Here is a 22,619-nt window from a genome sequence, read left to right as displayed (position 1 = left end):
CACACAGATAAACACACAGACATATACACAGATATACACACGTACATGTACATATACACATGCATAGATACATACAGACACACATACACAGATATATATACACACATAAACATACACACACACACACACACTACATGCGCTAACATTTTATCCCATGGGCCCATGTGGGAAACATTCATTGTGCAGGGTGGATCAGAGCCAAGCAGGATTGTGTGGCATTGAGAAGACGCCTGAAAGCTAGATATCACAACTGCTGTCATAGGTGGCAGATCTTCAGGTACCAACAGCAGTGCTCAGATCCTGTCTTCCCCAGGTTCTGTGTTTCTGCACTCTCCAGCTGATGGCAGGATGTTCTCAGGAAAGCCTCTATGGCCTTCTAGGATGAGTCTTCTCAGGCCCCACATACTTACCTCTGTATGCTTACTACAGGGATTTTATTTACTGCTGTTTGTGTTGGCTGCACCAGATGGTAAGTTCCACGAGGACAGGGCTTTATCTGTTCCAGTTTCCATTTTATTCAGACAGCCTCCTGTGGGTCCAGAGTAAAAGAGGTGTTGAGCCAATGCTGCTGAGTGAGAAGGCAAGAACACTCCTTCTCCTTAGACCCCTGCAGGAGGGAAAGACCTTTGTAGGTCATCGGATGTGCTGTCCAGTATGATTCTAGAATGGCATGCACCCATCAGTACTTTTTTGGTTTTTGTTTTTCTTGAACGTAATGGAAAATCCTTACATCACTTCTTGTTAATGGGATGGGAGTCTTGTGAGGACTCAGCCACATTCCTACTCTATAGCCCAGGACTAAGGACTCTGCCATCTCTGTTAGAAGAAGTAAGCATCTACAAAGGAGAAGCCATACAAACAAGCAAGACTTCAGAAGTAGTAGCTCACGACGTGAGATAGACCATAGGCTTTTAAAGAACAGGCCTCGCTATTGACACAGCGTTCCCAAGGATACACTTGCCGTTCTTCCCACAGAGACAGCAACTTTCTCACTTAACTACAATAAGCGCAGGTCTGCACACACCCCTAGGTATCAGCATTATATGTGCCAGGGATGAATGTGGTTTTTATTAGGACTCAGAATGTGGAGGCAGAGCTAGGCAGAATAGTGGGCCTGTTGTTTTCAGTTGATCTCATGGTGCCAGACTGGTTGTTCCATGACCATAGGTAGTGATGACCCACAGTGGCAGTTCTGACCCACTTAGGTTAAATTAGGGAATTCAAAGATGAATAGTCGGAGTGTCACTGTTTTTGAAATCCTTCAGGAAAACGGAAGGTTGGGGAAACGCAGAGGAAATGTTGGCAATGAACTGGGTGGTATCTCTTGGAGATTTGCTGTCAATTACGATCTTTCCACAACTGGACACTCACAGGTTTTGTCTTGTTTTTTTCCTTATCCCATCTAAAAAATGGTGACATCACACAGGGGTGATAATGAATTAATATATCTTGGGATCTATTTCATTTTCTTAATAAAAACCTTACATGTTTATATTTCTTTGTACCAAATCATTCCTTAATTGCTCATTGGACTTGACCGAGTCTTGATGCTAGGTTAGGCTGTAGGCATTTGGTAAGCAAGTGGTCCTCTTGGAGGGCTATATGAGTTTCTACCTTTCAGAGAAGCCAGACCTCAGCTATGTAATGTAATTACAGATGTAAAGTGATAGGTGTTGGACCAGGTGCTCAGAGCTTTCTGCTCAGAGTGCCCCATAGCCTGCTGTAGAAGGCCTGGTACTCTGTCTTCCCATTCTACTTGCATAGCTTTGAGTACATTTCCTGATACACACAGACCTTCCAGGGATGATGGCAGCATCCTATGTCTGGACATGGCACAGGCAAACTATCCCAATGGGACTAGGCTTGGACCCTAATTATCTTTAACTCAGGTATACACTTACCTGCCTGTCTACCTCCTCTCCTGTCTTGATGCTCACCTGCAAGGATGGGAGACCTACTTCAGTACTCGAAACACATTGGCATTGATTCTTTTTGTTGACTATAAAGTGTAGTTCGTGTTAAGACGGTTCCTGTTGTCCCAGCACTCACTGTTTCCCACCAAAGGCACTCTGTAAAAAGCAAACCCAGTTCTAGGGCAGGCATGAGGCTGTGCAGAAGAAACGCTAAGCAGAGAGCTCCTGGGAGACAACCCCTTGAGGATTGGAGTGGGCTGGAGAAGGCTTTCTGTGGAGTCAGTCCTTTTTAATTGACACTAGATGAGCACAGAGGAAAACAGAATGGGACTGCATCCAGGCAGCTAGGAGCTGGCCATTCTGGGGCAAGCCCTTCTTGAGAGCTGTCCTGAGCCAACGGTGGGCATATCACATAGTCAGGAGTAGCGTATGATCATGGGGGATAGTAGCCACAGCACAGAGGGGTCAGGTACCATCCTCAGTGAGGGTGAGGTGATGTGAGCCAGGCTACGAGGGATGCATGGAAATTTCCAAACAGAGAGTTGCGTGTTCAGGAGGGAGGGAGGGGGGAGAGGGAGGGAGGCAGTCAGACAGACAGCTGTTCCACCCCTGTCTCAGGCTGTCATCAGGCAGAGGCAGATGCCAGCATGGCTCTTGAGATGCCCATGCTAGTAAATGTAACCGAATCCCTAAACCGTTAACTTTTGGCTCCCTCAGCTGGGGTTGACATTTTTCTTGCCTATGACCCAGAGCATGCCCTGACTGAGCCCAGTGTGTCCTTACCACGAGGTGCTGATTAAGCTAGAGTACAGTGACAGGTGTTGCAAGATGCTGAAAGGGCAGAATTCCTTGGGGCTCAGGCAGGCCCTGTGCCAGAACAAGAGTGAAGATGCTCAGAGCAAAACCCAGCACTACCCTTCTGCCAGCTGGGGTGACAGTGGCCTCTGCCTTACATTAAAGTGAGCTTGGCTTCTCGCATCTTACAAAAAATCTCAGGAGTGGGGCTCCCCCTTCTAGAGGAGAAATTGTCCTGGATTATATTTACCCACTTTCTTCCCAGTGTATATAATGAAAGGACATTATGTTTTGAAAGCTTAATACGGTGGAAAGAAAACATTGCTTTCCCTAAAAATTTTATTTTTCTTCTTATTTCTAATCGTAAATGCATCTTGCATTTGTATTATAAAGCATCCAACCGTTTGTGTCTCCACTGGATGTTTCTTAGCTGTGTGAGAGGTCAGCCTTTCCTCCAGTTTTGCAAAGGACCAAGTGGAGGCTTTGAAAAAGTGAAGCAACCTATTTAGACCCAGGTGGCTCCTAGGAGCAGCAACTCAAAAGCTGAGATTTTCTGTCTCTTTCTATGGAACCACAGCTATGACAGCAAGTTAGCTGCAGAAGCACCATGCCTTTCTTTCATTGGGAACCATTACTATTTGTCAGAGCACGGAAGGAAATAGAGTTGACCTGGCCTTCCTGAGGATTAATCAGATACCTGGAATTTTCTTCTATCCAAGGTTAACGGAACAGTTACTGAGATCGAAGACCCCACAAGCAGACCAGAATGTGTGTTGATGTCACCCAGGGCAGGGGCTTCGTGTATGACAGTGACTGTCTGTCTGATTCAAGTATTTCCAGATAAATTAGTCAAACTTGGTATGATTTTTTTTTAAGGTTCCATTTTCATTTCTCATAAAAGAAAAAAAAAACTTTTTTTTTAGAAGTGGGAATATCTTCATGCTTTCAGTGTAAAACCCACCCCCCCAAAAGGGGAGAAAAACTGATGTGAATTTTCAAATTTATTAATTTATTTTCATCAAAAGGAAGTGCAGGCATGGTGGCACATACCTGTAGTCATCAGAGTACCTGAGGATGGAGGCAGGAGAGTTACAGGCTTTCCTCAGGAACACAAGGGAAGGCCCTGTCTATAAAACACAAAGGGGCTGAAGAGATGCTGAGCAGCTAAGGGCATGGGCTGCTCTTGCAGAGGACCTGGGTTCAGTTCCCACTGCCCATGTTAGGTGGTTCACACCTCCTTTAAGGCCAGTTCTAGGGTTTTCTATGCCCTTTCTGGCCTCCACAGGCTTCTGCATACATGGGGTGTACATAAACTCACAAAGGTTCACACGGATGCTCCTAAAATAATAATTAATAAATCTTTAAAAAAACAAAACAAAACCAAAGTGGAGCATAGATAAAGAATTATCTTTAATCTCCAGCATAGGAGGAAGCTGCCAGAATCCTCAGGATGCACTGTTCTAACATCTCACGTGTAAATCCGAGAGAGGCAGGGAGCTTTCTATTCCTTAAGAGAGTGAAAAAGTAAAAGTCAGTAGATAATGAAATTGTGTAAATATTTCCAAAATATAAAGCCTTAAAATGCACTGCCTGTGTCTCTTGAGGCATCTGGGTTTTGAGATGTCCCTCTCCTTCTTGTCCTGGTTGTCTTTTGTCAACTTGTCATAAACCTAGGCATATCTGGGAAGAAGGACTATCAACTGAGAAAATGTCTCCATTAGATCGTCCTTTAGGCAAACTTGTAGGGCATTTTCTTGATTAATGATTGATGTGAGAGGCCAAGCCCACTGTGGATAATGCTGCCCCTGGGCAGTGGTCCTGGCTGTATACAAAGCAGACTGAGCAAACCATGGGAGAAGTGCAGTTAGCAGCATTCCTGTAAGGTTAGCTCCGGTTCCTGCCTCCAAGTTCTTGCCTTGAACTCTTCCCTTCATGCTGGACTACAGCACAGGAAACATTTTCCTCCTCCACACCATGATGTTTATCACAGCAATAGAAACTCCCACAAAGAAATCCATCCAAGAGAAAAATCTTGGAAACAAGTTTTGGATTCAATGAATTAATTTACTTGCTCATTCATGTACATATTCATAGCTCCTTACTAAATTTCACATGCTAGTCTTGTCATCAGAACTAGCTACGAGTCTTTAAGAAGAACATTGTTAGTGGGGAAAACAGAAGGGTGGGGCTCAAGGAGTATGGTTATCAGCCCCAAGATCTGGCTTGGGTTGCTATAGGAGAAGAAACACAACAGAACTCATAATTGTTCAGAGAACTGCTCTGAGAGCTCATCTCATAGAGAAGAGGATGTTTGAGCTGTGTCTAAAAGGATGAAGACAGGAAGGAAAGATGCTCCCGAACGTGTCTACAGAGTGGCCGGCATCATTCCAGATACCTTAAAGTACCAAGGAAAACAAGGCCAGATACAAAGCCAAGGAGGGCGGGAAGGCATGTAAAGAATTGAGTGTGGCAATGTGGGAAACATGATTCTAAAGCTCATGTGCAGTCCTCAAGAAACAGAACATTAGCTCACTGTGCTCTATACTTTGTTTTGATATAAAAAGTTAAAATGCTAAAAGTGAAAGTTTTGGCTCATAGCAGGCTTCTAAAAAAGGTCTTTACACATACACACACACACAAACACACACACACACACGATCTAATTTCTTAATTTTGGTGGAGTTTTTGTGGTTGGTGGTGGTTTTGTTTTTGTTTTTGTTTGAACAGTGTCCTGGAACTCAACTCTGTAGACCATGCTGGCCTTGGACTCAGATATCAACCCGTCTCTGTCTCTGAGTGCTGGAAGTTTAACAAGCAGATAGGATATGTTACATCACTAAATGGGTCCTTACTGTCCTAGAACAGGCTAGCTTCCCCGAAGAGTTTGGTACTTTCTTTCAGATTGCTTTTCAGAAGAGTGGTGTCAGTGCACCCAAGAGCATTTTGTTAGAATCTCATTTTCACTGTGCTTCCCCTAAGCTTAAGGCTCTAATTTTTAAATCTGTGGCTCATTGTCAAGCAAGTAACAGTTGCTCATTGTGGCTTAATTTAGCTTCTTAAAAATATTGCCAGCCCTTTGTTACATTAGTTGATTACCCAATAATTGATTCATATTTTTGTATGAATTGCCTGTTTATCTTTAGTATATGTTTTTATTTTAGGACTTACTTTCCTCTTACTAATAATACTCTCTTTTTATACTGAGTGTTGTAAATAATCTGATTTTTAATTTTATTTATTTATTATTATTAATTTTATTTTTTACTTAGTTACTTTACATCCCACTCACTGCCCCTTTCCTGGTCACCCCTCCCGTAATCCTTCTCTCTTCCCTCCAATCATTTGGTTTTTTTTTTTTTTTGTTTTTTGTTTTTTTTTTAATTTTTAATATTTTTATTACATATTTTCCTCAATTACATTTCCAATGCTATCCCAAAAGTCCCCCATAGCGCCCCCCACTTCCCTACCCACCCATTCCCATTCTTTTGGCCCTGGCATTCCCCTATATTGGGGCATATAAAGTTTGCAAGTCCAATGGGCCTCTCTTTCCATTGATGGCCGACTAGGTCATCTTTCGATACATATGCAGCTAGAGACAAGAGCTCCGGGGTTCTGGTTAGTACATCATGTTGTTCCAACAATAGGGTTGCAGATCCCTTTAGCTCCTTGGGTACTTTCTCTAGCTTCTCCATTGGGAGCCCTGTGATATCCAATAGCTGACTGTGAACATCCACTCCTGTGTTTGCTAGGCCCCGGCATCATCTCACAAGAGACAGCTATATTTGGGTCCTTTCAGCAAAATCTTGCTAGTGTATGCAATGGTGTCAGCGTTTAGAAGCTGCTTATGGGATGGATCCCTGGATACGGCAGTCTCTAAATGGTCCATCCTTTCATCACAGCTACGAACTTTGTCTCTGTAACTCCTTCCCTGGGTGTTTTGTTCCCAATTCTAAGAAGGTGCACAGTGTCCACACTTTGGTCTTCATTCTTCTTGAGTTTCATGCGTTTAGCAAATTGTATCTTATATCTTGGGTATCCTAAGTTTTGGGCTAATATCCACTTATCAGTGAATACATATTGTGTGAGTTCTTTTGTGATTGTGTTACTTCACTCAAGATGATGCCTTCCAGGTCCATCCATTTGGCTAAGAATTTCATAAATTCATTCTTTTTAATAGCTGAGTAGTACTCCATTGTGTAAATGTACCATAATTTCTGTATCCATTCCTCTGTTGAGGGACATCTGGGTTCTTTCCAGCTTCTGGCTATTATAAATAGGGCTGCTATGAACATAGTGGAGCATGTGTCCTTTTTACCGGTTGGGACATCTTCTGGATATATGCCCAGGAGAGGTATTGCTGGATCCTCCGGTAGTACTATGTCCAATTTTCTGAGGAACCGCCAGACTGATTTCCAGAGTGGTTGTACCAGCTTGCAATCCCACCAACAATGGAGGAGTGTTCCTCTTTCTCCACATCCTCGCCAGCATCTGCTGTCACCTGAATTTTTGATCTTAGCCATTCTGACTGGTGTGAGGTGGAATCTCAGGGTTGTTTTGATTTGCATTTCCCTGATGATTAAGGATGTTGAACATTTTTTCAGGTGCTTCTCTGCCATTTGGTATTCCTCAGGTGAGAATTCTTTGTTCAGTTCTGAGCCCCATTTTTTAATGGGGTTATTTGACTTTCTGGAGTCCACCTTCTTGAGTTCTTTATATATATTGGATATTAGTCCCTTATCTGATTTAGGATAGGTGAAGATCCTTTCCCAATCTGTTGGTGTTTTTTTTTGTCTTATTGATGGTGTCTTTAGCCTTGCAGAAGCTTTGTAGTTTCATGAGGTCCTACTTGTCAATTCTCGATCTTACAGCACAAGCCATTACTGTTCTATTCAGGAATTTTTCCCCTGTGCCCATATCTTCAAGGCTTTTCCCCACTTTCTCCTCTATAAGTTTCAGTGTCTCTGGTCTTATGTGAAGTTCCTTGATCCACTTAGACTTGACCTTAGTACAAGGAGATAGGAATGGATCGATTCGCATTCTTCTACATGTTAACAACCAGTTGTGCCAGCACCATTTGTTGAAAATGCTGTCTTTCTTCCACTGGATGTTTTTAGCTCCCTTGTCGAAGATCAAGTGACCATAGGTGTGTGGGTTCATTTCTGGGTCTTCAATTCTATTCCATTGGTCTATTTGTCTGTCACTATACCAGTACCATGCAGTTTTTATCACAATTGCTCTGTAGTAGAGCTTTAGGTCCGGCATGGTGATTCCACCAGAGGTTCTTTTATCCTTGAGAAGAGTTTTTGCTATCCTAGGTTTTTTGTTATTCCAGATGAATTTGCAGATTGCACTTTCTAATTCGTTGAAGAATTGAGTTGGAATTTTGATGGGGATTGCATTGAATCTGTAGATTGCTTTTGGCAAGATAGCCATTTTTACAATGTTGATCCTGCCAATCCATGAGCATGTGAGATCTTTCCATCTTCTGAGATCTTCTATAATTTCTTTCTTCAGAGACTTGAAGTTTTTATTATACAGATCTTTCACTTCCTTAGTTAGAGTCACGCCAAGATATTTTATATTATTTGTGACTATTGAGAAGGGTGTTGTTTCCCTAATTTCTTTCTCAGCCTGTTTATTCTTTGTGTAGAGAAAGGCCATTGATTTGTTTGAGTTAATTTTATATCCAGCTACTTCACCGAAGCTGTTTATCAGGCTTAGGAGTTCTCTGGTGGAATTTTTAGGGTCACTTATATATACTATCATATCATCTGCAAAGAGTGATATTTTGACTTCATCTTTTCCAATTTGTATCCCTTTGATCTCCTTTTGTTGTCGAATTGCTCTGGCTAGGACTTCAAGTACAATGTTGAATAGGTATGGAGAAAGTGGACAGCCTTGTCTAGTCCCTGATTTTAGAGGGATTGCTTCAAGCTTCTGACCATTTACTTTGATGTTGGCTACTGGTTTGCTGTAGATTGCTTTTATCATGTTTAGGTATGGGCCTTGAATTCCTGATCTTTCCAAGACTTTTATCATGAATGGGTGTTGGATCTTGTCAAATGCTTTTTCCGCATCTAAAGAGATGACCATGTGGATTTGTCTTTGAGTTTGTTTATATACTGGATTACGTTGATGGATTTCCGTATATTGAACCATCCCTGCATCCCTGGGATGAAACCTACTTGGTCAGGATGGATGATTGTTTTGATGTGTTCTTGGATTCGGTTAGCAAGAACTTTATTGAGGATTTTTGCATCAATATTCATAAGGGATATTGGTCTGAAGTTTTCTATCTTTGTTGGGTCTTTTTGTGGTTTAGGTATCAGAGTAATTGTGGCTTCATAGAATGAGTTGGGTAGAGTACCTTCTGTTTCTATTTTGTGGAATAGTTTGTGAAGAACTGGGATTAGATCTTCTTTGAAGGTCTGATAGAACTCTGCACTAAACCCATCTGGTCCTGGGCTTTTTTTAGTTGGGAGACTATTAATGACTGCTTCTATTTCTTTGGCTGTTTAGATCATTAACCTGATCTTGATTCAACTTTGGTACCTGGTATCTGTCTAGGAACTTCTCCATTTCATCCAGGTTCTCCAGTTTTGTTGAGTATAGCCTTTGGTAGAAGGATCTGATGGTGTTTTGGATGTCTTCAGGATCTGTTGTTATGTCTCCTTTTTCATTTCTGATTTTGTTAATTAGGATGCTTTCCCTGTGCCCTCTAGTGAGTCTGGCTAAGGGTTTATCTATCTTGTTGATTTTCTCAAAGAACCAGCTCCTTGATTGGTTGATTCTTTGAATAGTTTTTCTTGTTTCCACTTGGTTGATTTTGCCCCTGAGTTTGATTATTTTCTGCCGTCTACTCCTCTTGGGTGAATTTGCTTCCTTTTGTTCTAGTGCTTTTAGGTATGTTGTCAAGTTGCTAATGTGTGCTCTCTCCAGTTTCCTTTTGGAGGCACTCAGAGCTATGAGTTTTTCTCTTAGAAATGCTTTCATTGCGTCCCATAAGTTTGGGTATGTTTTGGCTTCATTTTCATTGAACTCTAAAAAGTCCTTAATTTCTTTCTTTATTCCTTCCTTGACCAAGGTATCATTGAGAAGAGTGTTGTTCAGTTTCCACGTGAAGGTTGGCTTTCTATTATTTATTTTGTTATTGAAGATCAGCCTTAGTCCATAGTGATCTGATAGGATGCATGGGACAATTTCAATATTTTTGTATCTGTTGAGGCCTGTTTTGTGACCAATTATGTGGACAATTTTGGAGAAGGTACCATGAGGTGCTGAGAAGAAGGTATATCCTTTTGTTTTAGGATAGAATGTTCTGTAGATATCTGCCAGATCCATTTGATTCATAATTTCTCTTAGTTTCTCTGTGTCCCTGTTTAGTTTCTGTTTCCATCATCTGTCCATTGGTGAAAGTGGTGTGTTGAAGTCTCCCACTATTATTGTATGAGGTGCAATGTGTGCTTTGAGATTTACTAAAGTTTCTTTAATGGATGTGGCTGCCTTTGTATTTGGAGCATAGATATTCAGGATTGATATTTCCCCTTGGAGGATTTTACCTTTGATGAGTATGAAGTGTCCCTCCCTGTCTTTTTTAATGACTTTGGGTTGGAAGTCAATCTTATCAGATATTAGAATGGCTACTCCAGCTTGTTTCTTCATACCATTTGCTTGGAAAATTGTTTTCCAGCCTTTCATTCTGAGGTAGTGTCTATCTTTTTCTCTGAGATGAGTTTCCTGTAAGCAGCAAAATGTTGGGTCTTGTTTGTGTAGCCAGTTTGTTAGTCTATGTCTTTTTATCGGGGAGTTGAGTCCATTGATATTAAGAGATATTAAGGAAAAGTAATTGTTGTTTCCTGTTATTTTTGTTGTTAAAGTTGGCATTCTGTTCTTGTGGCTGTCTTCTTTTAGGTTTGTTGAGGGATTACCTTCTTGTTGTTTCTAGGGCGTGGTTCCTGTCCTTATATTGGTTTTTTTCTGTTATTATCCTTTGAAGGGCTGGATTCGTGGAGAGATAATGTGTGAATTTGGTTTTGTCGTGGAATACTTTGGTTTCTCCATCTATGTTAATTGAGAGTTTGGCTGGGTATAGTAGCCTGGGCTGGAATTTGTGTTCTTTTAGTGTCTGTATAACATCCGTCCAGGATCTTCTGGCTTTCATAGTCTCTGGTGAAAAATCTGGTGTAATTCCTATAGGCTTGCCTTTATATGTTACTTGGCCTTTTTCTCTTACTGCTTTTAGTATTCTATCTTTATTTAGAGCATTTGTTGTTCTGATTATTATGTGTCGGGAGGTATTTCTTTTCTGGTCCAGTCTATTTGGAGTTCTGTAGGCTTCTTGTATGTTCATGGGCATCTCTTTCTTTAGATTTGGGAAGTTTTCTTCTATAATTTTATTGAAGATGTTTGCTGGTCCTTTGAGTTGAAAATCTTCATTCTCATCCACTCCTATTATCCGTAGGTTTGGTCTTCTCATTGTGTCCTGTATTTCTTGGATGTTTTGAGTTAGGATCTTTTTGCATTTTACATTTTCCTTGATTGTTGTGCCGATGTTCTCTATGGAATCTTCTGCACCTGAGATTCTCTCTTCCATCTCTTGTATTCTGTTGCTGATGCTGGTATCTATGGTTCCAGATTTCTTTCCTAGGGTTTCTATCTCCAGTGTTGCCTCATTTTGGGTTTTCTTTATTGTGTCTACTTCCCTTTTTAGGTCTAGTATGGTTTTGTTCATTTCCATCATCTGTTTGGATGTGTTTTCCTGTTTTTCATTAAGGACTTCTACCTGTTTGATTAGGTTATCCTGTTTTTCTTTAAGGATTTGTAACTCTTTAGCAGTGTTCTCCTGCAATTCTGTAAGGGATTTTTGTGCTTCCTCTTTACTGTCTTCTACCTGTTTACCAGTGTTCCTTTGTATTTCTTTAAGTGTGTTATTAAAGTCCTTCTTGAAGTCCTCTACCATCATCAGGAGATAAGCTTTTAGATCCGTGTCTAGCTTTTCCGGTGTGTTGGGGTGCCTGGACTGGGCGTAGTGGGAGTGCTGGGTTCTGATGATGGTGAGTGGTCTTGGTTTCTGTTAGTAAGATTATTACGTTTACCTTTCGCCATCTGGTAATCTCTGGGGTTAGTTGTTGTCGTTGTCACTGTTTAAAGATTGGAGCAGAAGCTGTGTTCCACTCACCAGCAGTCTCAAAATCCTGTGGCGGGGGTCGTGGGTAGCTGGAGGTACCCCGGTGCTGGTCCAGCCGGAAGAGGCCTGTGGTCCTACTCAGGCCGGTTTTCTGCTTCCCTAACTAATGCAGTCTCAGGTCCCGCGCGCAATTGGATTGGAGCAGAAGCTGTGTTCCACTCTCCAGAAGTCTTAAGATCCTGTGGTGGGTGTTGTGGGTAGCTGGCGAGTGTCAGCCGACCCTGCGCCCTAGCTACCCTAGTGCTTTTCTGACCGGAAGAGGCTTGTGGCCCTATGTAGGCCGGATTTCTTCCTCCCCAACCAAAGCAGTCTCAGGTCCCGCGTGATTGGACTGGAGCAGAAGCTGTGTTCCACTCACCAGCAGTCTCAAAATCCTGTGGCGGGGGTCGTGGGTAGCTGGCGAGTGTCAGCCGACCCTGCGCCCTAGCTACCCCGGTGCTTTTCTGACCGGAAGAGGCTTGTGGCCCTATGTAGGCCGGATTTCTCCCTCCCCAACCAAAGCAGTCTCAGGTCCCGCGTGATTGGACTGGAGCAGAAGCTGTGTTCCACTCACCAGCAGTCCAATCATTTGTTTTATAATTGTAAATATGTAGATCCTTTAAGCTGTGTCAGTGACCTTTACTTCTATCTATAGTATAGTGCTATGAAGAAATAGGTATTTTTACTGATAAATATGTCAGGTGTGTCTCTTTCTGAATAATGGCTTTACCTGTATTTATTACTCTCAAGAGTAAAAAGAAATTTACATATTTTCTAGTATTTAAAGGCTTTCATTCCCATACACCCCACACCCCATCCACACACATACTTTTTGAAGTTGAACTTGGAACTTCTGATCTTCCTGCCTCCACCACCCTGTGCTAGAATCACATGTGGACACTATCATGCCTAGTAGGGTTTTCCATTTCTAAATTTGAATGGATTTCTTTTTAAGGAACAAACCCTGAAGTTTCTTTATCGTAATAAGCCAGCTATGGTAACGTCACTAAGAACGACGCACTATTTTACCATAGGCTCAAAGTGAGACTTTATTGACTTGAGCCTCTCCTATATCTGTGTTTCTGTCTGGGGGCTTTGTTTTATTCCGTTGTGCTACAGACTGTTTTGGTTTACTGAGAATTTACAATAGCCATTTTATTACTATTTATTATTATGGGACTTTTTCCTCCTACATTAATACTTTGTAGTTGACACACCAAGCTCTACCAGGTTATCCCACAGTTGCTTAGTGATGTCTGCCAATTTGATTCCTAAGTTACTCCCATTGTTTGTAACTGCTGTGTTACTTTGTTGCATCTGTGAGCCCTTCTGTGTCCTGCAGTCCTCAGAGCACTTGACTGCTTCAGTAGCCTGAGTACTGCTGGGCTGGCTCTCAAGGACTCTTGAAAAGCCACGTTTCTCATCTCCTTTCAGGTTCAGACCACATCCGAGAGAAAGATGGACTGTGGGCCGTCCTGGCCTGGCTCTCCATTCTGGCCACCCGCAAACAGAGTGTGGAGGACATCCTCAAAGACCACTGGCAGAAGTTTGGTCGGAACTTCTTTACCAGGTAAGACACAGTCTGGATGGTGTTCGAGGGATGGTGGGAAAGTGAACAGAGAGAATTCTCAGACAGGCAGTGTTTGTTCTCTCTGTAATGATAAGGACACTCAGGTTCCCTCACCTTCTTAAGCTGGGGACTTTGAACATGATTTGATCAGGATCAAGGTGAAGTCAGTTTTTAAGCCAGCCATAAAGAACAAGGATTTAAAAAAAAATAGCTAGCCTAATTAAAAGAATATATACTTTTATAAGCATTTCTAAATATATCCGTCAGGTTGGCAGGATGATAACACTGGGTTTGGACTCACAGAAATAGATTTGAATATGAATTTGTACCTTTCTGAGTTAGGGAGTCATTTAACCTTTGCGTTCAGTTTCCTCATCTGTAGAAAGAAGAATGTCGCTTTGGCTATTGAGTGACATCAGAGTCTGGAGGTGTTTTGTAAACTCTAGAGCTTAAAAAGCCTGAAAATGATTCTCCTTAAGTTCTGGAAACAATGCTCAGTTCAGATCAGCTTTTCTTACTCATTGGGTAGGACCCACGGCTGTTTGTCATCTTCCCAGTCATTGAGTCAATAGGATCCATGGCTGTTTGTTATCTTCTCAGTCATTGATTCAACAGATATTTACTCTCTATTTTTCTTTCCCCCAGGTACTCCAGATTATACTGGAAACAAAATGATTAAAAACACTTAACAATTATTTTTTTTTACCATATATACTTATTTTTAAGAAGTATCAAAATGTGGGGTAGGGCTAGAGATGTAGCTGATTAATAAAGTGTCTATGTGGTCATTATATGGGAAGCTTTGGGTTCAAGACCTGGAAACCCCCAATTTTTTTTTTTTTTTAACCAGTAGTGTTTTTCACTATTTCTAATTTGCCTGTTCTTTTTTTTTTTTTTTTTTTTTTGCCTGTTCTTTAATAAGTGCAAAAATTAAAGAATTGTTTCCCTGGATCGTAATATTTTTATGAAAAAGTATATTACATAAAGCATTCATATGTAAGAAGCTATGGATATGATTTCTCTGGACCTCAGTTGCGATTTTTGTTTTGCGTTTTATTTTTCCAAGGCAGGGTCTCACTGTGTTGCCCTGGCTAGCCTCAGACCTCAAACTCGCAGCAATCTGCTTGCTTCTACCTCACAAGTGCTGCCGTAAAAGACATGGCCCACCATGCCTGGCTTTATTTTGTTTGTTCTTATTTCTGTTGTTGTTTTTGTTTGTTTTCTTAGTTGCCTTTTTAATAAAATGGGTGCATTAGACTAGATGTTTTTAAAAGAGAAATAAATGTATGTATATCCCAGGGCTAATAGTCTATGGTTTTTAGAAAGTCAGAAAAGAATTCAACCCTAAGCAACTTGAACTCACCAATCTTCCAAGAGAATTCTGATTAAAGTACTCTTCTGTTGAAAGTATAAGTAAAAAAAAAAAAGCTGCCATGTCTTATCATGAAGAAGTCTTGGGAACCAATCAGGAATGTCCTCTCTAGGAGCAAGAACAGCTGGTAATTCACAGTAACAATCATGTACTCACTCTCTAGGCCCAGAATTTCACAACAACCACACCATGTTGGTTTTATGCTCTGCGGTGTCTCCTGAATCATAGAGACACCGTGTGAATACCCCTTGAATAGATAAATGAGTGAACAGTAACCAGGGTGGAGTAAGGTGGAGTGGTGTTCAGAGCTTCACTCTTGATACATAAACACACCTCCATATTGGAAATGTCTCACCATGGCTTCACTAGTTATCAACTACAACAACCACAATCAAGGATTGGTTTTGACTCCTCCGTTCGCTGAATAACATTAGACACTGCCACACTGCTGTCTGTCATAAGCCTCAAGACCATTAGTTGACAATACAACCTAGATGCCAAGAGCCAGGATAACTGACCGTTCTTTGCTGGAGTCTTAGTCTGCTCTGGCTGGTTACAAAGCCAGCATTCTTTCCATTCCAACCCTCTGTGTTTTGGGATTTAAAGATCTTTATTCCCAAACACCCAAAGGTCACAGGCATGAGGCAGAAGCCTGGTTGTAATTTCTTGCCCTTTATCATCCTAACGGAGGGAAAGCGCCAGCTTCAGTAGGGAGGGGGCTATTTTGTCTCAGCTTCGAAGACTCCTGGAGCCAGCATAAGTTGGCCATAATTCTGCAATATTCCTCATGTCTCAGAGGTGTTACAGTGCACATCTTGTATTTGTTTCACTATTGCAAACAAATGGGTTCTGCCATCTTGGTGTCTGTTTCAAGAGGACATGCACTGCCAGGTTAAGACAAAGCGTGCAAGTGTCTTTAGCTTCACAAAAAAAAAAAAAGAGGTGGAGAACAAATCTTGAAAGAAAATAATAATCACAGAATCTGATTTGTGGTACAGCTGTTTTCTTTTCTTGACCCTTTATCATCCACTGAAGGCATCCTCTGCCAGGCTAAATTTAAAGCAGAATACATGGCCCGCTGAAGGAGCCTGGTGTTTGATGCACAGCTAGTTAGCTTTTGGCTGCTTATCTGGTCTCTGGCATCCTGGCCTAGCTCAAGGAGATTCCTGTGGAGACTGGAACTCTGTGAAGCCACAGACTCACAGCACCACACAGGTCCAAAGCCTAGGGTACGCCCAGCCCTTGCCTTGTAAGAGCAATAGAAGCTTGGACAAAAAGAGCCTAAGTTATATGCTGGCTGACTTAGCAATTTTTTGGAGGTCAGAGAGCTGTTCATGTTCCCTCCTGAAGATGTGGAGATGTGGCAGTAGGTGATGTCTCCTTTGAAGCATCTTAGAGCCTCTTTCTGTGAAAACACAAGCCAGGAGTCCTCTGGCTATTCAGAAGGCCCTTCCCCTTTCTTCTAAGCTCTCCTTTCACACACCCCTCCCCGCAGCCCACTCCGTCCCTGCTGACTGACAAGCTCACAGCTTTTGAAAAGCAGCCTTCTGAAGGTAGATGGCTTTTGGGGAGGGCCAAGGATGGAGACAATGCTGCTCACCTCAGATGCTGTGAAATCAACCCTGGGCTCTCAACTACATAACTTCTTCCAGGTATGACTACGAGGAGGTAGAAGCTGAGGGTGCAAACAAAATGATGAAGGACCTGGAGGCCCTGATGCTGGACCGCTCCTTTGTGGGGAAGCAGTTCTCAGCAAACGATAAAGTCTACACTGTGGAGAAAGCGGATAACTTTGAATATAGTGACCCAGTAGATGGAAGCGTTTCAAAAAATCAGGTAGGAGCCGATTGTGAGTATATGAGAGAGATACCCTAGAGCGCCATCTCTGCCTCAAGAGGAAACGAGGAGACGGCCCCTCGATTGTGCTTCCTTGGCAGTGTGTTTTCCTGGGTCAGTGGTTCCCAGCTGGGTTTCTGCCAAATTACATTTGACTCTCATGCGTACTCATAGGGAGAGTGGTTTTTATTATTTATTATTATTTTTTTTTGCCATAGTTCTTTGCAGCCCCCTGATTCTCCATGCTAGAACTCTGAGCCTATATGCCAGAGGAAGTTTCATAATTATACTCAAGATGCCATGTTGGGATGTATGGGAAAGTCTTAAAACTATAGACGAATGTTACAGTGGCCCTAGAGATCAGTTCTTCTCTCTGCAGGCATCGCAGCAGTGTGACGTCATAAATGACACCACATGGTCTCCTTTCACATGTTCCAGACCCACAATAAGGATATGCCTTTCTAAGGCAGTCCTCTTGGTTAGAAATCCCCACTGTTGTTATCTGTGGCCGTCTGACAAGGCAGTGCACAGTAGGACAGCAGAGCTGAGGATCTGGACCATCCTGGGTGGTAACAGATGGCTGGGGTTTCTCATAAAAGGTACCTAAGGCTCAGGGCATCGACCCTTCTCTCTTTGGTCACTGAGAACCAGGGTCCACTCACTTTCAGATCTGTTCCCTGCTGACAGGGAATGGAGTTATGTCTGGGGATTCAGAAGCAGAAACAACGAAGGGGGTGAAGGGGGTGTCGTCGCACCCTAACCCCCCTGCTTGCTCTTTCTGAGAGATGCAGAGCTTTGGCCTCCTTTTTTTTTTTTTTAAATAAGGCATTTGCCATGTTTTGGAGGGGACGGGTTTGGGGATTCACTGGAAGCCTCTCAGTAGGAGTTATTAGGTCAGAGGCACACTAGGAAGCTAGGCTGTGTTCTGTGCCATAGAATGAGAATACTGAAGCACTTAGCAGGAAGAAGACGTAGGAGAGAGAAGGACCCAAAGGAAACAGGGAGATACCAGAAGCTTCATGCTGAAATCTGAGGATAAAGACAACCCTGGGATACTTTTAAAAAGGAAAACGTGTTGAGTGGGGGTGACTGTATCCTCTGCATTGACTAGCTGGAGAACACGCTCTGCACATCCCACCTGCAGCCCTCACAGTAAATCTAAAGAATTGGAATTTTGAAGTGGTGACAAACCCCAGGAGACAAGGACCTTTCCCTCTGGTTAGTCTCGGGCATCACACAAAGCTCAGATAGACTCATAAAGAGTGAAGGGTCCTTAGGTGGTAGCCTTTCTTCTTTACACTGAGAAATATATCACGAGTCTTCAACCTCTCCCTTAAGTAAGGCGTAAAGGTACTGGATGGAAGGGAAAGAGAAAAAGGCCCTGCTCCCACCCGGACCTCACTTGAGTCATCCTGAGATGATTGACCCTGGATCATGCTGGGGTAGTATGAGTACCTGTTCCTACTGTCTAGGGCATGTGGCCCCCTTTGTGAGATCTCCTACAAGGGCTTTATAAAGAGCTCTTCCTCTCATCTGCCTGTAGTTCCCTCAAGGGCCATGAGGCAGACCTCTGCATCTAGCAGATTTACTTATTTATTAAGCTTCAAACTGAAACGACCAGCCCATGAATCACAGGGAAATAGGCAGGAGAAGGAGCCTCATGGCACCCAGCATCGATCACCACAAGCCTATCTCCCAGATGACCCTGGAAATGCTGTCCTACATGACTTAAGCCTCTTGGTCTGGATGCAGTGAGAGGCTGATAGAAGCCAGTCTCACAGGGCTCGATTGCTGCCATCTGTCAAGGATCTAATCCTCTGATGGATAAGACTAGGTCTCCAAATGGACAACTCAGGGTCTGCCAGGCTTCAGTCCCCCTTTCAGGATCTGGTGGGAAAACCGTCTGCTTATCTGTTTGCAGGGCTTGCGGCTTATTTTTGCAGATGGTTCTCGTATCATCTTCAGACTGAGTGGCACCGGGAGTGCAGGGGCTACCATCCGGCTGTATATTGATAGCTACGAGAAGGATGTTGCCAAGATCAACCAGGATCCCCAGGTAATGGCTAAGCCCTGTACCCTGCTTTGTTGTTTTGGTTCAAGAGAGTGATCGGGGTCTGCTGAGCCCATGATGTCACTGCCAGGTGTCAACAGCCCCTTAGGTCACCATCAGGTCAACCCATCATGTCACCAGTTGTACTGGTTCTCCCCTTTGTACGTTACAGCAAAAGTGCCTGGTAACTACCACAGGAATCATTAGCTTTGCTGAACATTTGCTGTTTACTAAGCCCGTTGTATAGGTACAGTCAGTTAATGCTCTCCTCCCTTTCTCCTCCCTTCCTTCTCTCCCTCTCTCCCCTTCCCTTTCCCCTTCCCTCCCTCCCTCCCTCCCTCCCTCCCTCCCTCCCTCCCTCCCTCCCTCCCTCTCTCTGTGTTATGTATGTATGTGATGCATGTTTCTGTGCTCCTGGGAGCCAGAGGAAGACATCCAGTGCCTCACCTTCATGCTCCACCTTACTCCCTCCAGACAGGGTCTCTTACTAAGCCTGAAGCTAGGCTGTCACATAGCCGGTGACCCCCCACCCCCATCTGTGCTCCCCAGAGTTCTGGGATTCTTAGTATGTGCACAGCTTGCTTCATGCGGGTGCTGGAAATTTAATACACATGGCAATGCTTGTGTACATAGCAAGTGCCCTTCTCTGCCCCAGCCCCTCTTCATTATTCCCAAATTCTATAGACTCTTATTCTCCTCGTACTGATAAGGGTACCAAGGCACAGAAGAGCAAGCAGGCATTACCAGCCTGTGCTCTATTCGTTCGTGGTTACATGAGAATGGATCTTCGAATTGGTTCTTCATATGATGTATAAATAAAGAAATCTTAAAAGAGTAAAAATCAACCAAGTCAGTTTAGTGCTGCTGATGACCTCACCATGGCTCTCCTGACCTGAGCTTGAGCCCCGGGAGCCTCATGGTGGAAGAACTGGCTCTCTGAGCTGTCTTCTGACCTGCCGTGTGTGCTGTTTTATGCCTGTGTGTTCATATATGCTGTGCATATATACACACGCGCACACTAAAAACATAAAGAAGAATGGTTTTCTTATAGTTGCTTAATTCAAATTTTTGACACCCAGTTTTTAGTTATAAAAAATGTAAACAAGCTGCTTTACTGTGTCTTTGAAGTCTGCAGTTCAGTAACATTGTGCACACTTGCATTGTGCCCAGCGCATCCTCAGATCCCAACCTTCTCAGTTTTTGCAGAGCTGAAGCCTACTTTTCAGGGGTCAGCCTGTTTTCCTGACAGTCCTTGCAGCCAGCCTTCTGCTTCCTGTGTCTGGATTTGACTGGACACTTAGTGTGCAGTTGCTTTTGTTACTAAGGAAGTGGCAAGAGCTGCTTCTCTTTCACACTTTTTCCAGTAACCAGGTCCCAACATCTGTAATCTTCACATCCTTGTGCGGTTCTGGCATCCCTAGAACTTGAACCAAGGGCCCTGGGCGTCAGTACTGCAGGTCCCTGAGATAACAGAGAAGGAGACGAGGCGGAAGGTGCACATACTCATTTCCTTTTACCTTCAAGACAAAAGCCCGATCCATGCTAGACGGAAAGAATGAAAAATATATGTCTTTTGAACCTAACTTCCCAGGATGGAGGATCATAAAAGCTTGGGGCTCCCTCTGTGCCCGCAGACACCACCGTCCAGCTGGGGAGCGTCTGCCTTTATTCTGTAGCTGGTGTGTCTGAGCCCCAAGGGCAGCGACATGTGGTAGTCTCAGCGGGTAGGGCTGGCTTTCCCAGTTAGCATGATCTGGTGTGGATGAAAGGCAGCAATAGCAAGCAAAGGTCCTGTTCTGGGCCATTTGTGTCTAGTCAAGCCGCACTTCTGGTATGGTGTGGTATCAGTTTCCTGCACTGGAAAACGGGTAGTTTAACTAGATGAATAGTTTTCGTTTGTCTAATATCAAAGATGATTCATTTCAACAGTGGAATCCACCCCCTCGTTTCCCCCAGTGCCTCGAAGGAACTTTGAATGGGGTGGGTGGATGTGAAAGGTCTCTCTCTCCTTTTTAAAATTATTTAGGTTTATGAGCGGTCTGTTTTCCTTTGTGTCTGTGTGACAACAGAAGGCATCAGATCCTATTATAGATGGTTGTGAGCCACTATGTAGTTGCTGGGAATTAAACTCCGGACCTCTGGAAGAATAACCAGTGCTCTCAACCACTGAACCATCTCACCAGCCCTGAAAGGTCTCTTTTGGTACAGTGTGAGAATCAGCTCAGGGGATGCAGAAGTATCTGAGAGAGCAGTGTTTTTATCAGGAGTAACAGCACAGGGCTTACGAGAATCCAGTCCCATGGTGAGAGATTCACAGCAAAAGGGTCTCTTAGGCTTGATGAGTTCTATGTGGGGCATATGGAGAAGAAATATCAAGGATGGTACGGTTGCTTGCTTTGCAGGATAGACCACAGAGTTCATTCACTGGGGTAAGGGGTGCTGGAGCCAGGCTTGGGTTTGCTTTTTACTTAAAAGAGCTTCAGGCATGCTGGTACGTGGGGTGGGTGGGTGGACTCGTGGACCACAGATCTGTTTAGAAAAGTGATGGGAAGGGTTCTTTGTGTTTCTCCCAGGTCATGTTGGCGCCCCTGATCTCCATTGCTCTGAAAGTGTCCCAGCTCCAGGAGAGGACAGGCCGCACTGCACCCACTGTCATCACCTAGAAAGATGGCCAGATGTGGCATATCCCTCCCCCAGGACTATCCATGCCACCTGATTGAAGAGCACGGACAGAAACAGTGTATTTGCCTGGGCCTTTTAGGACTTGGTCTTGATTTTTTACTTCCCACTTTGATAAACAGCCATTTGTGAGGCACTGCCACTGTGTGGGGGAGAGGGAAAGCAGACCCGAGGGCCTGCACCCGTGTCTGTTCCTTCTCTTGCCCTATTGAATTGCTGCTGTGTGAGCCCTTGTCTCCCTGCATCAGGTACAGTACACTACACTGTAAAGATTTGGAGGTGGAGGATCAGCAACAAGGCCATCTCCTGTCCATGGGGTATGCCTGTAAAATGATATCAAAGTTCCTGCTTCACTGTGAAAGTCTTCCCATGTGTGTTTACATGTAATCCAACAGAATTCGGTTCCTGGTGCCTTCGCTCTGAGTGAGATGCGCTTGCCTTCAGACCTCTGTGTTATTTTGCATCTCCCATCTGCACAGATCTGTGGGGTATTAAAGCAGAATGTGCTACAGTTGCCTGTTGTCGCTTTTATTCTTAACTACAAAGAAGGAAAACAGATGGTCTGCCTTGTATGAAGAGGGGGTATTGTATTTTGTTTTGATGGCCTAGCCAGAAAAACCTGATTTCTGGGCAGGTTGAATATCCTTCCACTTAAGAACTATAATTTTTAATCTCATCAGGACAGTGGCTGCTGGATAACCCCCAAGGTTATCAAAGAAACCTTGGTGCAATGACTTGGGAAAGAAGGTAATTTTCAGATCTGGTGGAGCAAAGTCACATATATGCCCTGTAATGCTGCCTGTCCCAGGCCTGCTAATGGGGCAGAAGCAGAACCCTCCAGACTTCCAGGCCACAGGTAACACAGAAGTTAGAGGCATAGACTTTGAAGCCGAGTGACTGGGTTTGAATCCTATCTGAGACCCCAGATGAACTTTGGATGCCTGGAGATCATTAAGTATATAACTATGGAAAGCCATGAGCACAGAGTCTAGTCCACAGTAAGTTGTCAGGCAGGCAGGGTTGGGTTGATGGACTCTTTCTAGATGCTGAGAAACAAATCATAATATTAATATTTACAGTTCATTTTATGGTTGGCAAGGATCTTGCAACACAAAGTTACTTATATTGACTATTCCAGAAAGGGCTCAGCTCTGCACACCTCCACCATGCAAGGTGGGCTCTCCAGTATAGGTGATAGAATTTTTACCCCATAGGAGAGATTTCCAGTATGATCATTT

General features: G+C 43.4%; 1 protein-coding gene across 1 annotated transcript in view; it reads left to right on the top strand.

The window, feature by feature from the left end:
* Pgm1 (phosphoglucomutase 1) overlaps positions 1-21,895 on the top strand; it is a 63,259-nt gene extending 41,364 nt beyond the window's left edge. Inside the window, exons 8-11 of the mRNA XM_021159356.3 lie at positions 13,309-13,444; positions 16,469-16,652; positions 18,574-18,708; positions 21,276-21,895. Coding sequence (XP_021015015.1) covers positions 13,309-13,444; positions 16,469-16,652; positions 18,574-18,708; positions 21,276-21,365 — 545 coding nt within the window. The 3' untranslated portion in view covers positions 21,366-21,895. The remainder of the gene's footprint in view (positions 1-13,308; positions 13,445-16,468; positions 16,653-18,573; positions 18,709-21,275) is intronic.
* Positions 21,896-22,619: the final 724 nt, after the last annotated feature.

The sequence above is a fragment of the Mus caroli genome, unplaced genomic scaffold (assembly GCF_978045245.1).
Source record: "Mus caroli unplaced genomic scaffold, Mus_caroli_1 scaffold_6, whole genome shotgun sequence".
Classification (NCBI taxonomy): Eukaryota; Metazoa; Chordata; class Mammalia; order Rodentia; family Muridae; genus Mus; species Mus caroli.
Note: the sequence above shows the minus strand (reverse complement) of the source record. Positions and strands in the feature narration are given on the sequence as shown.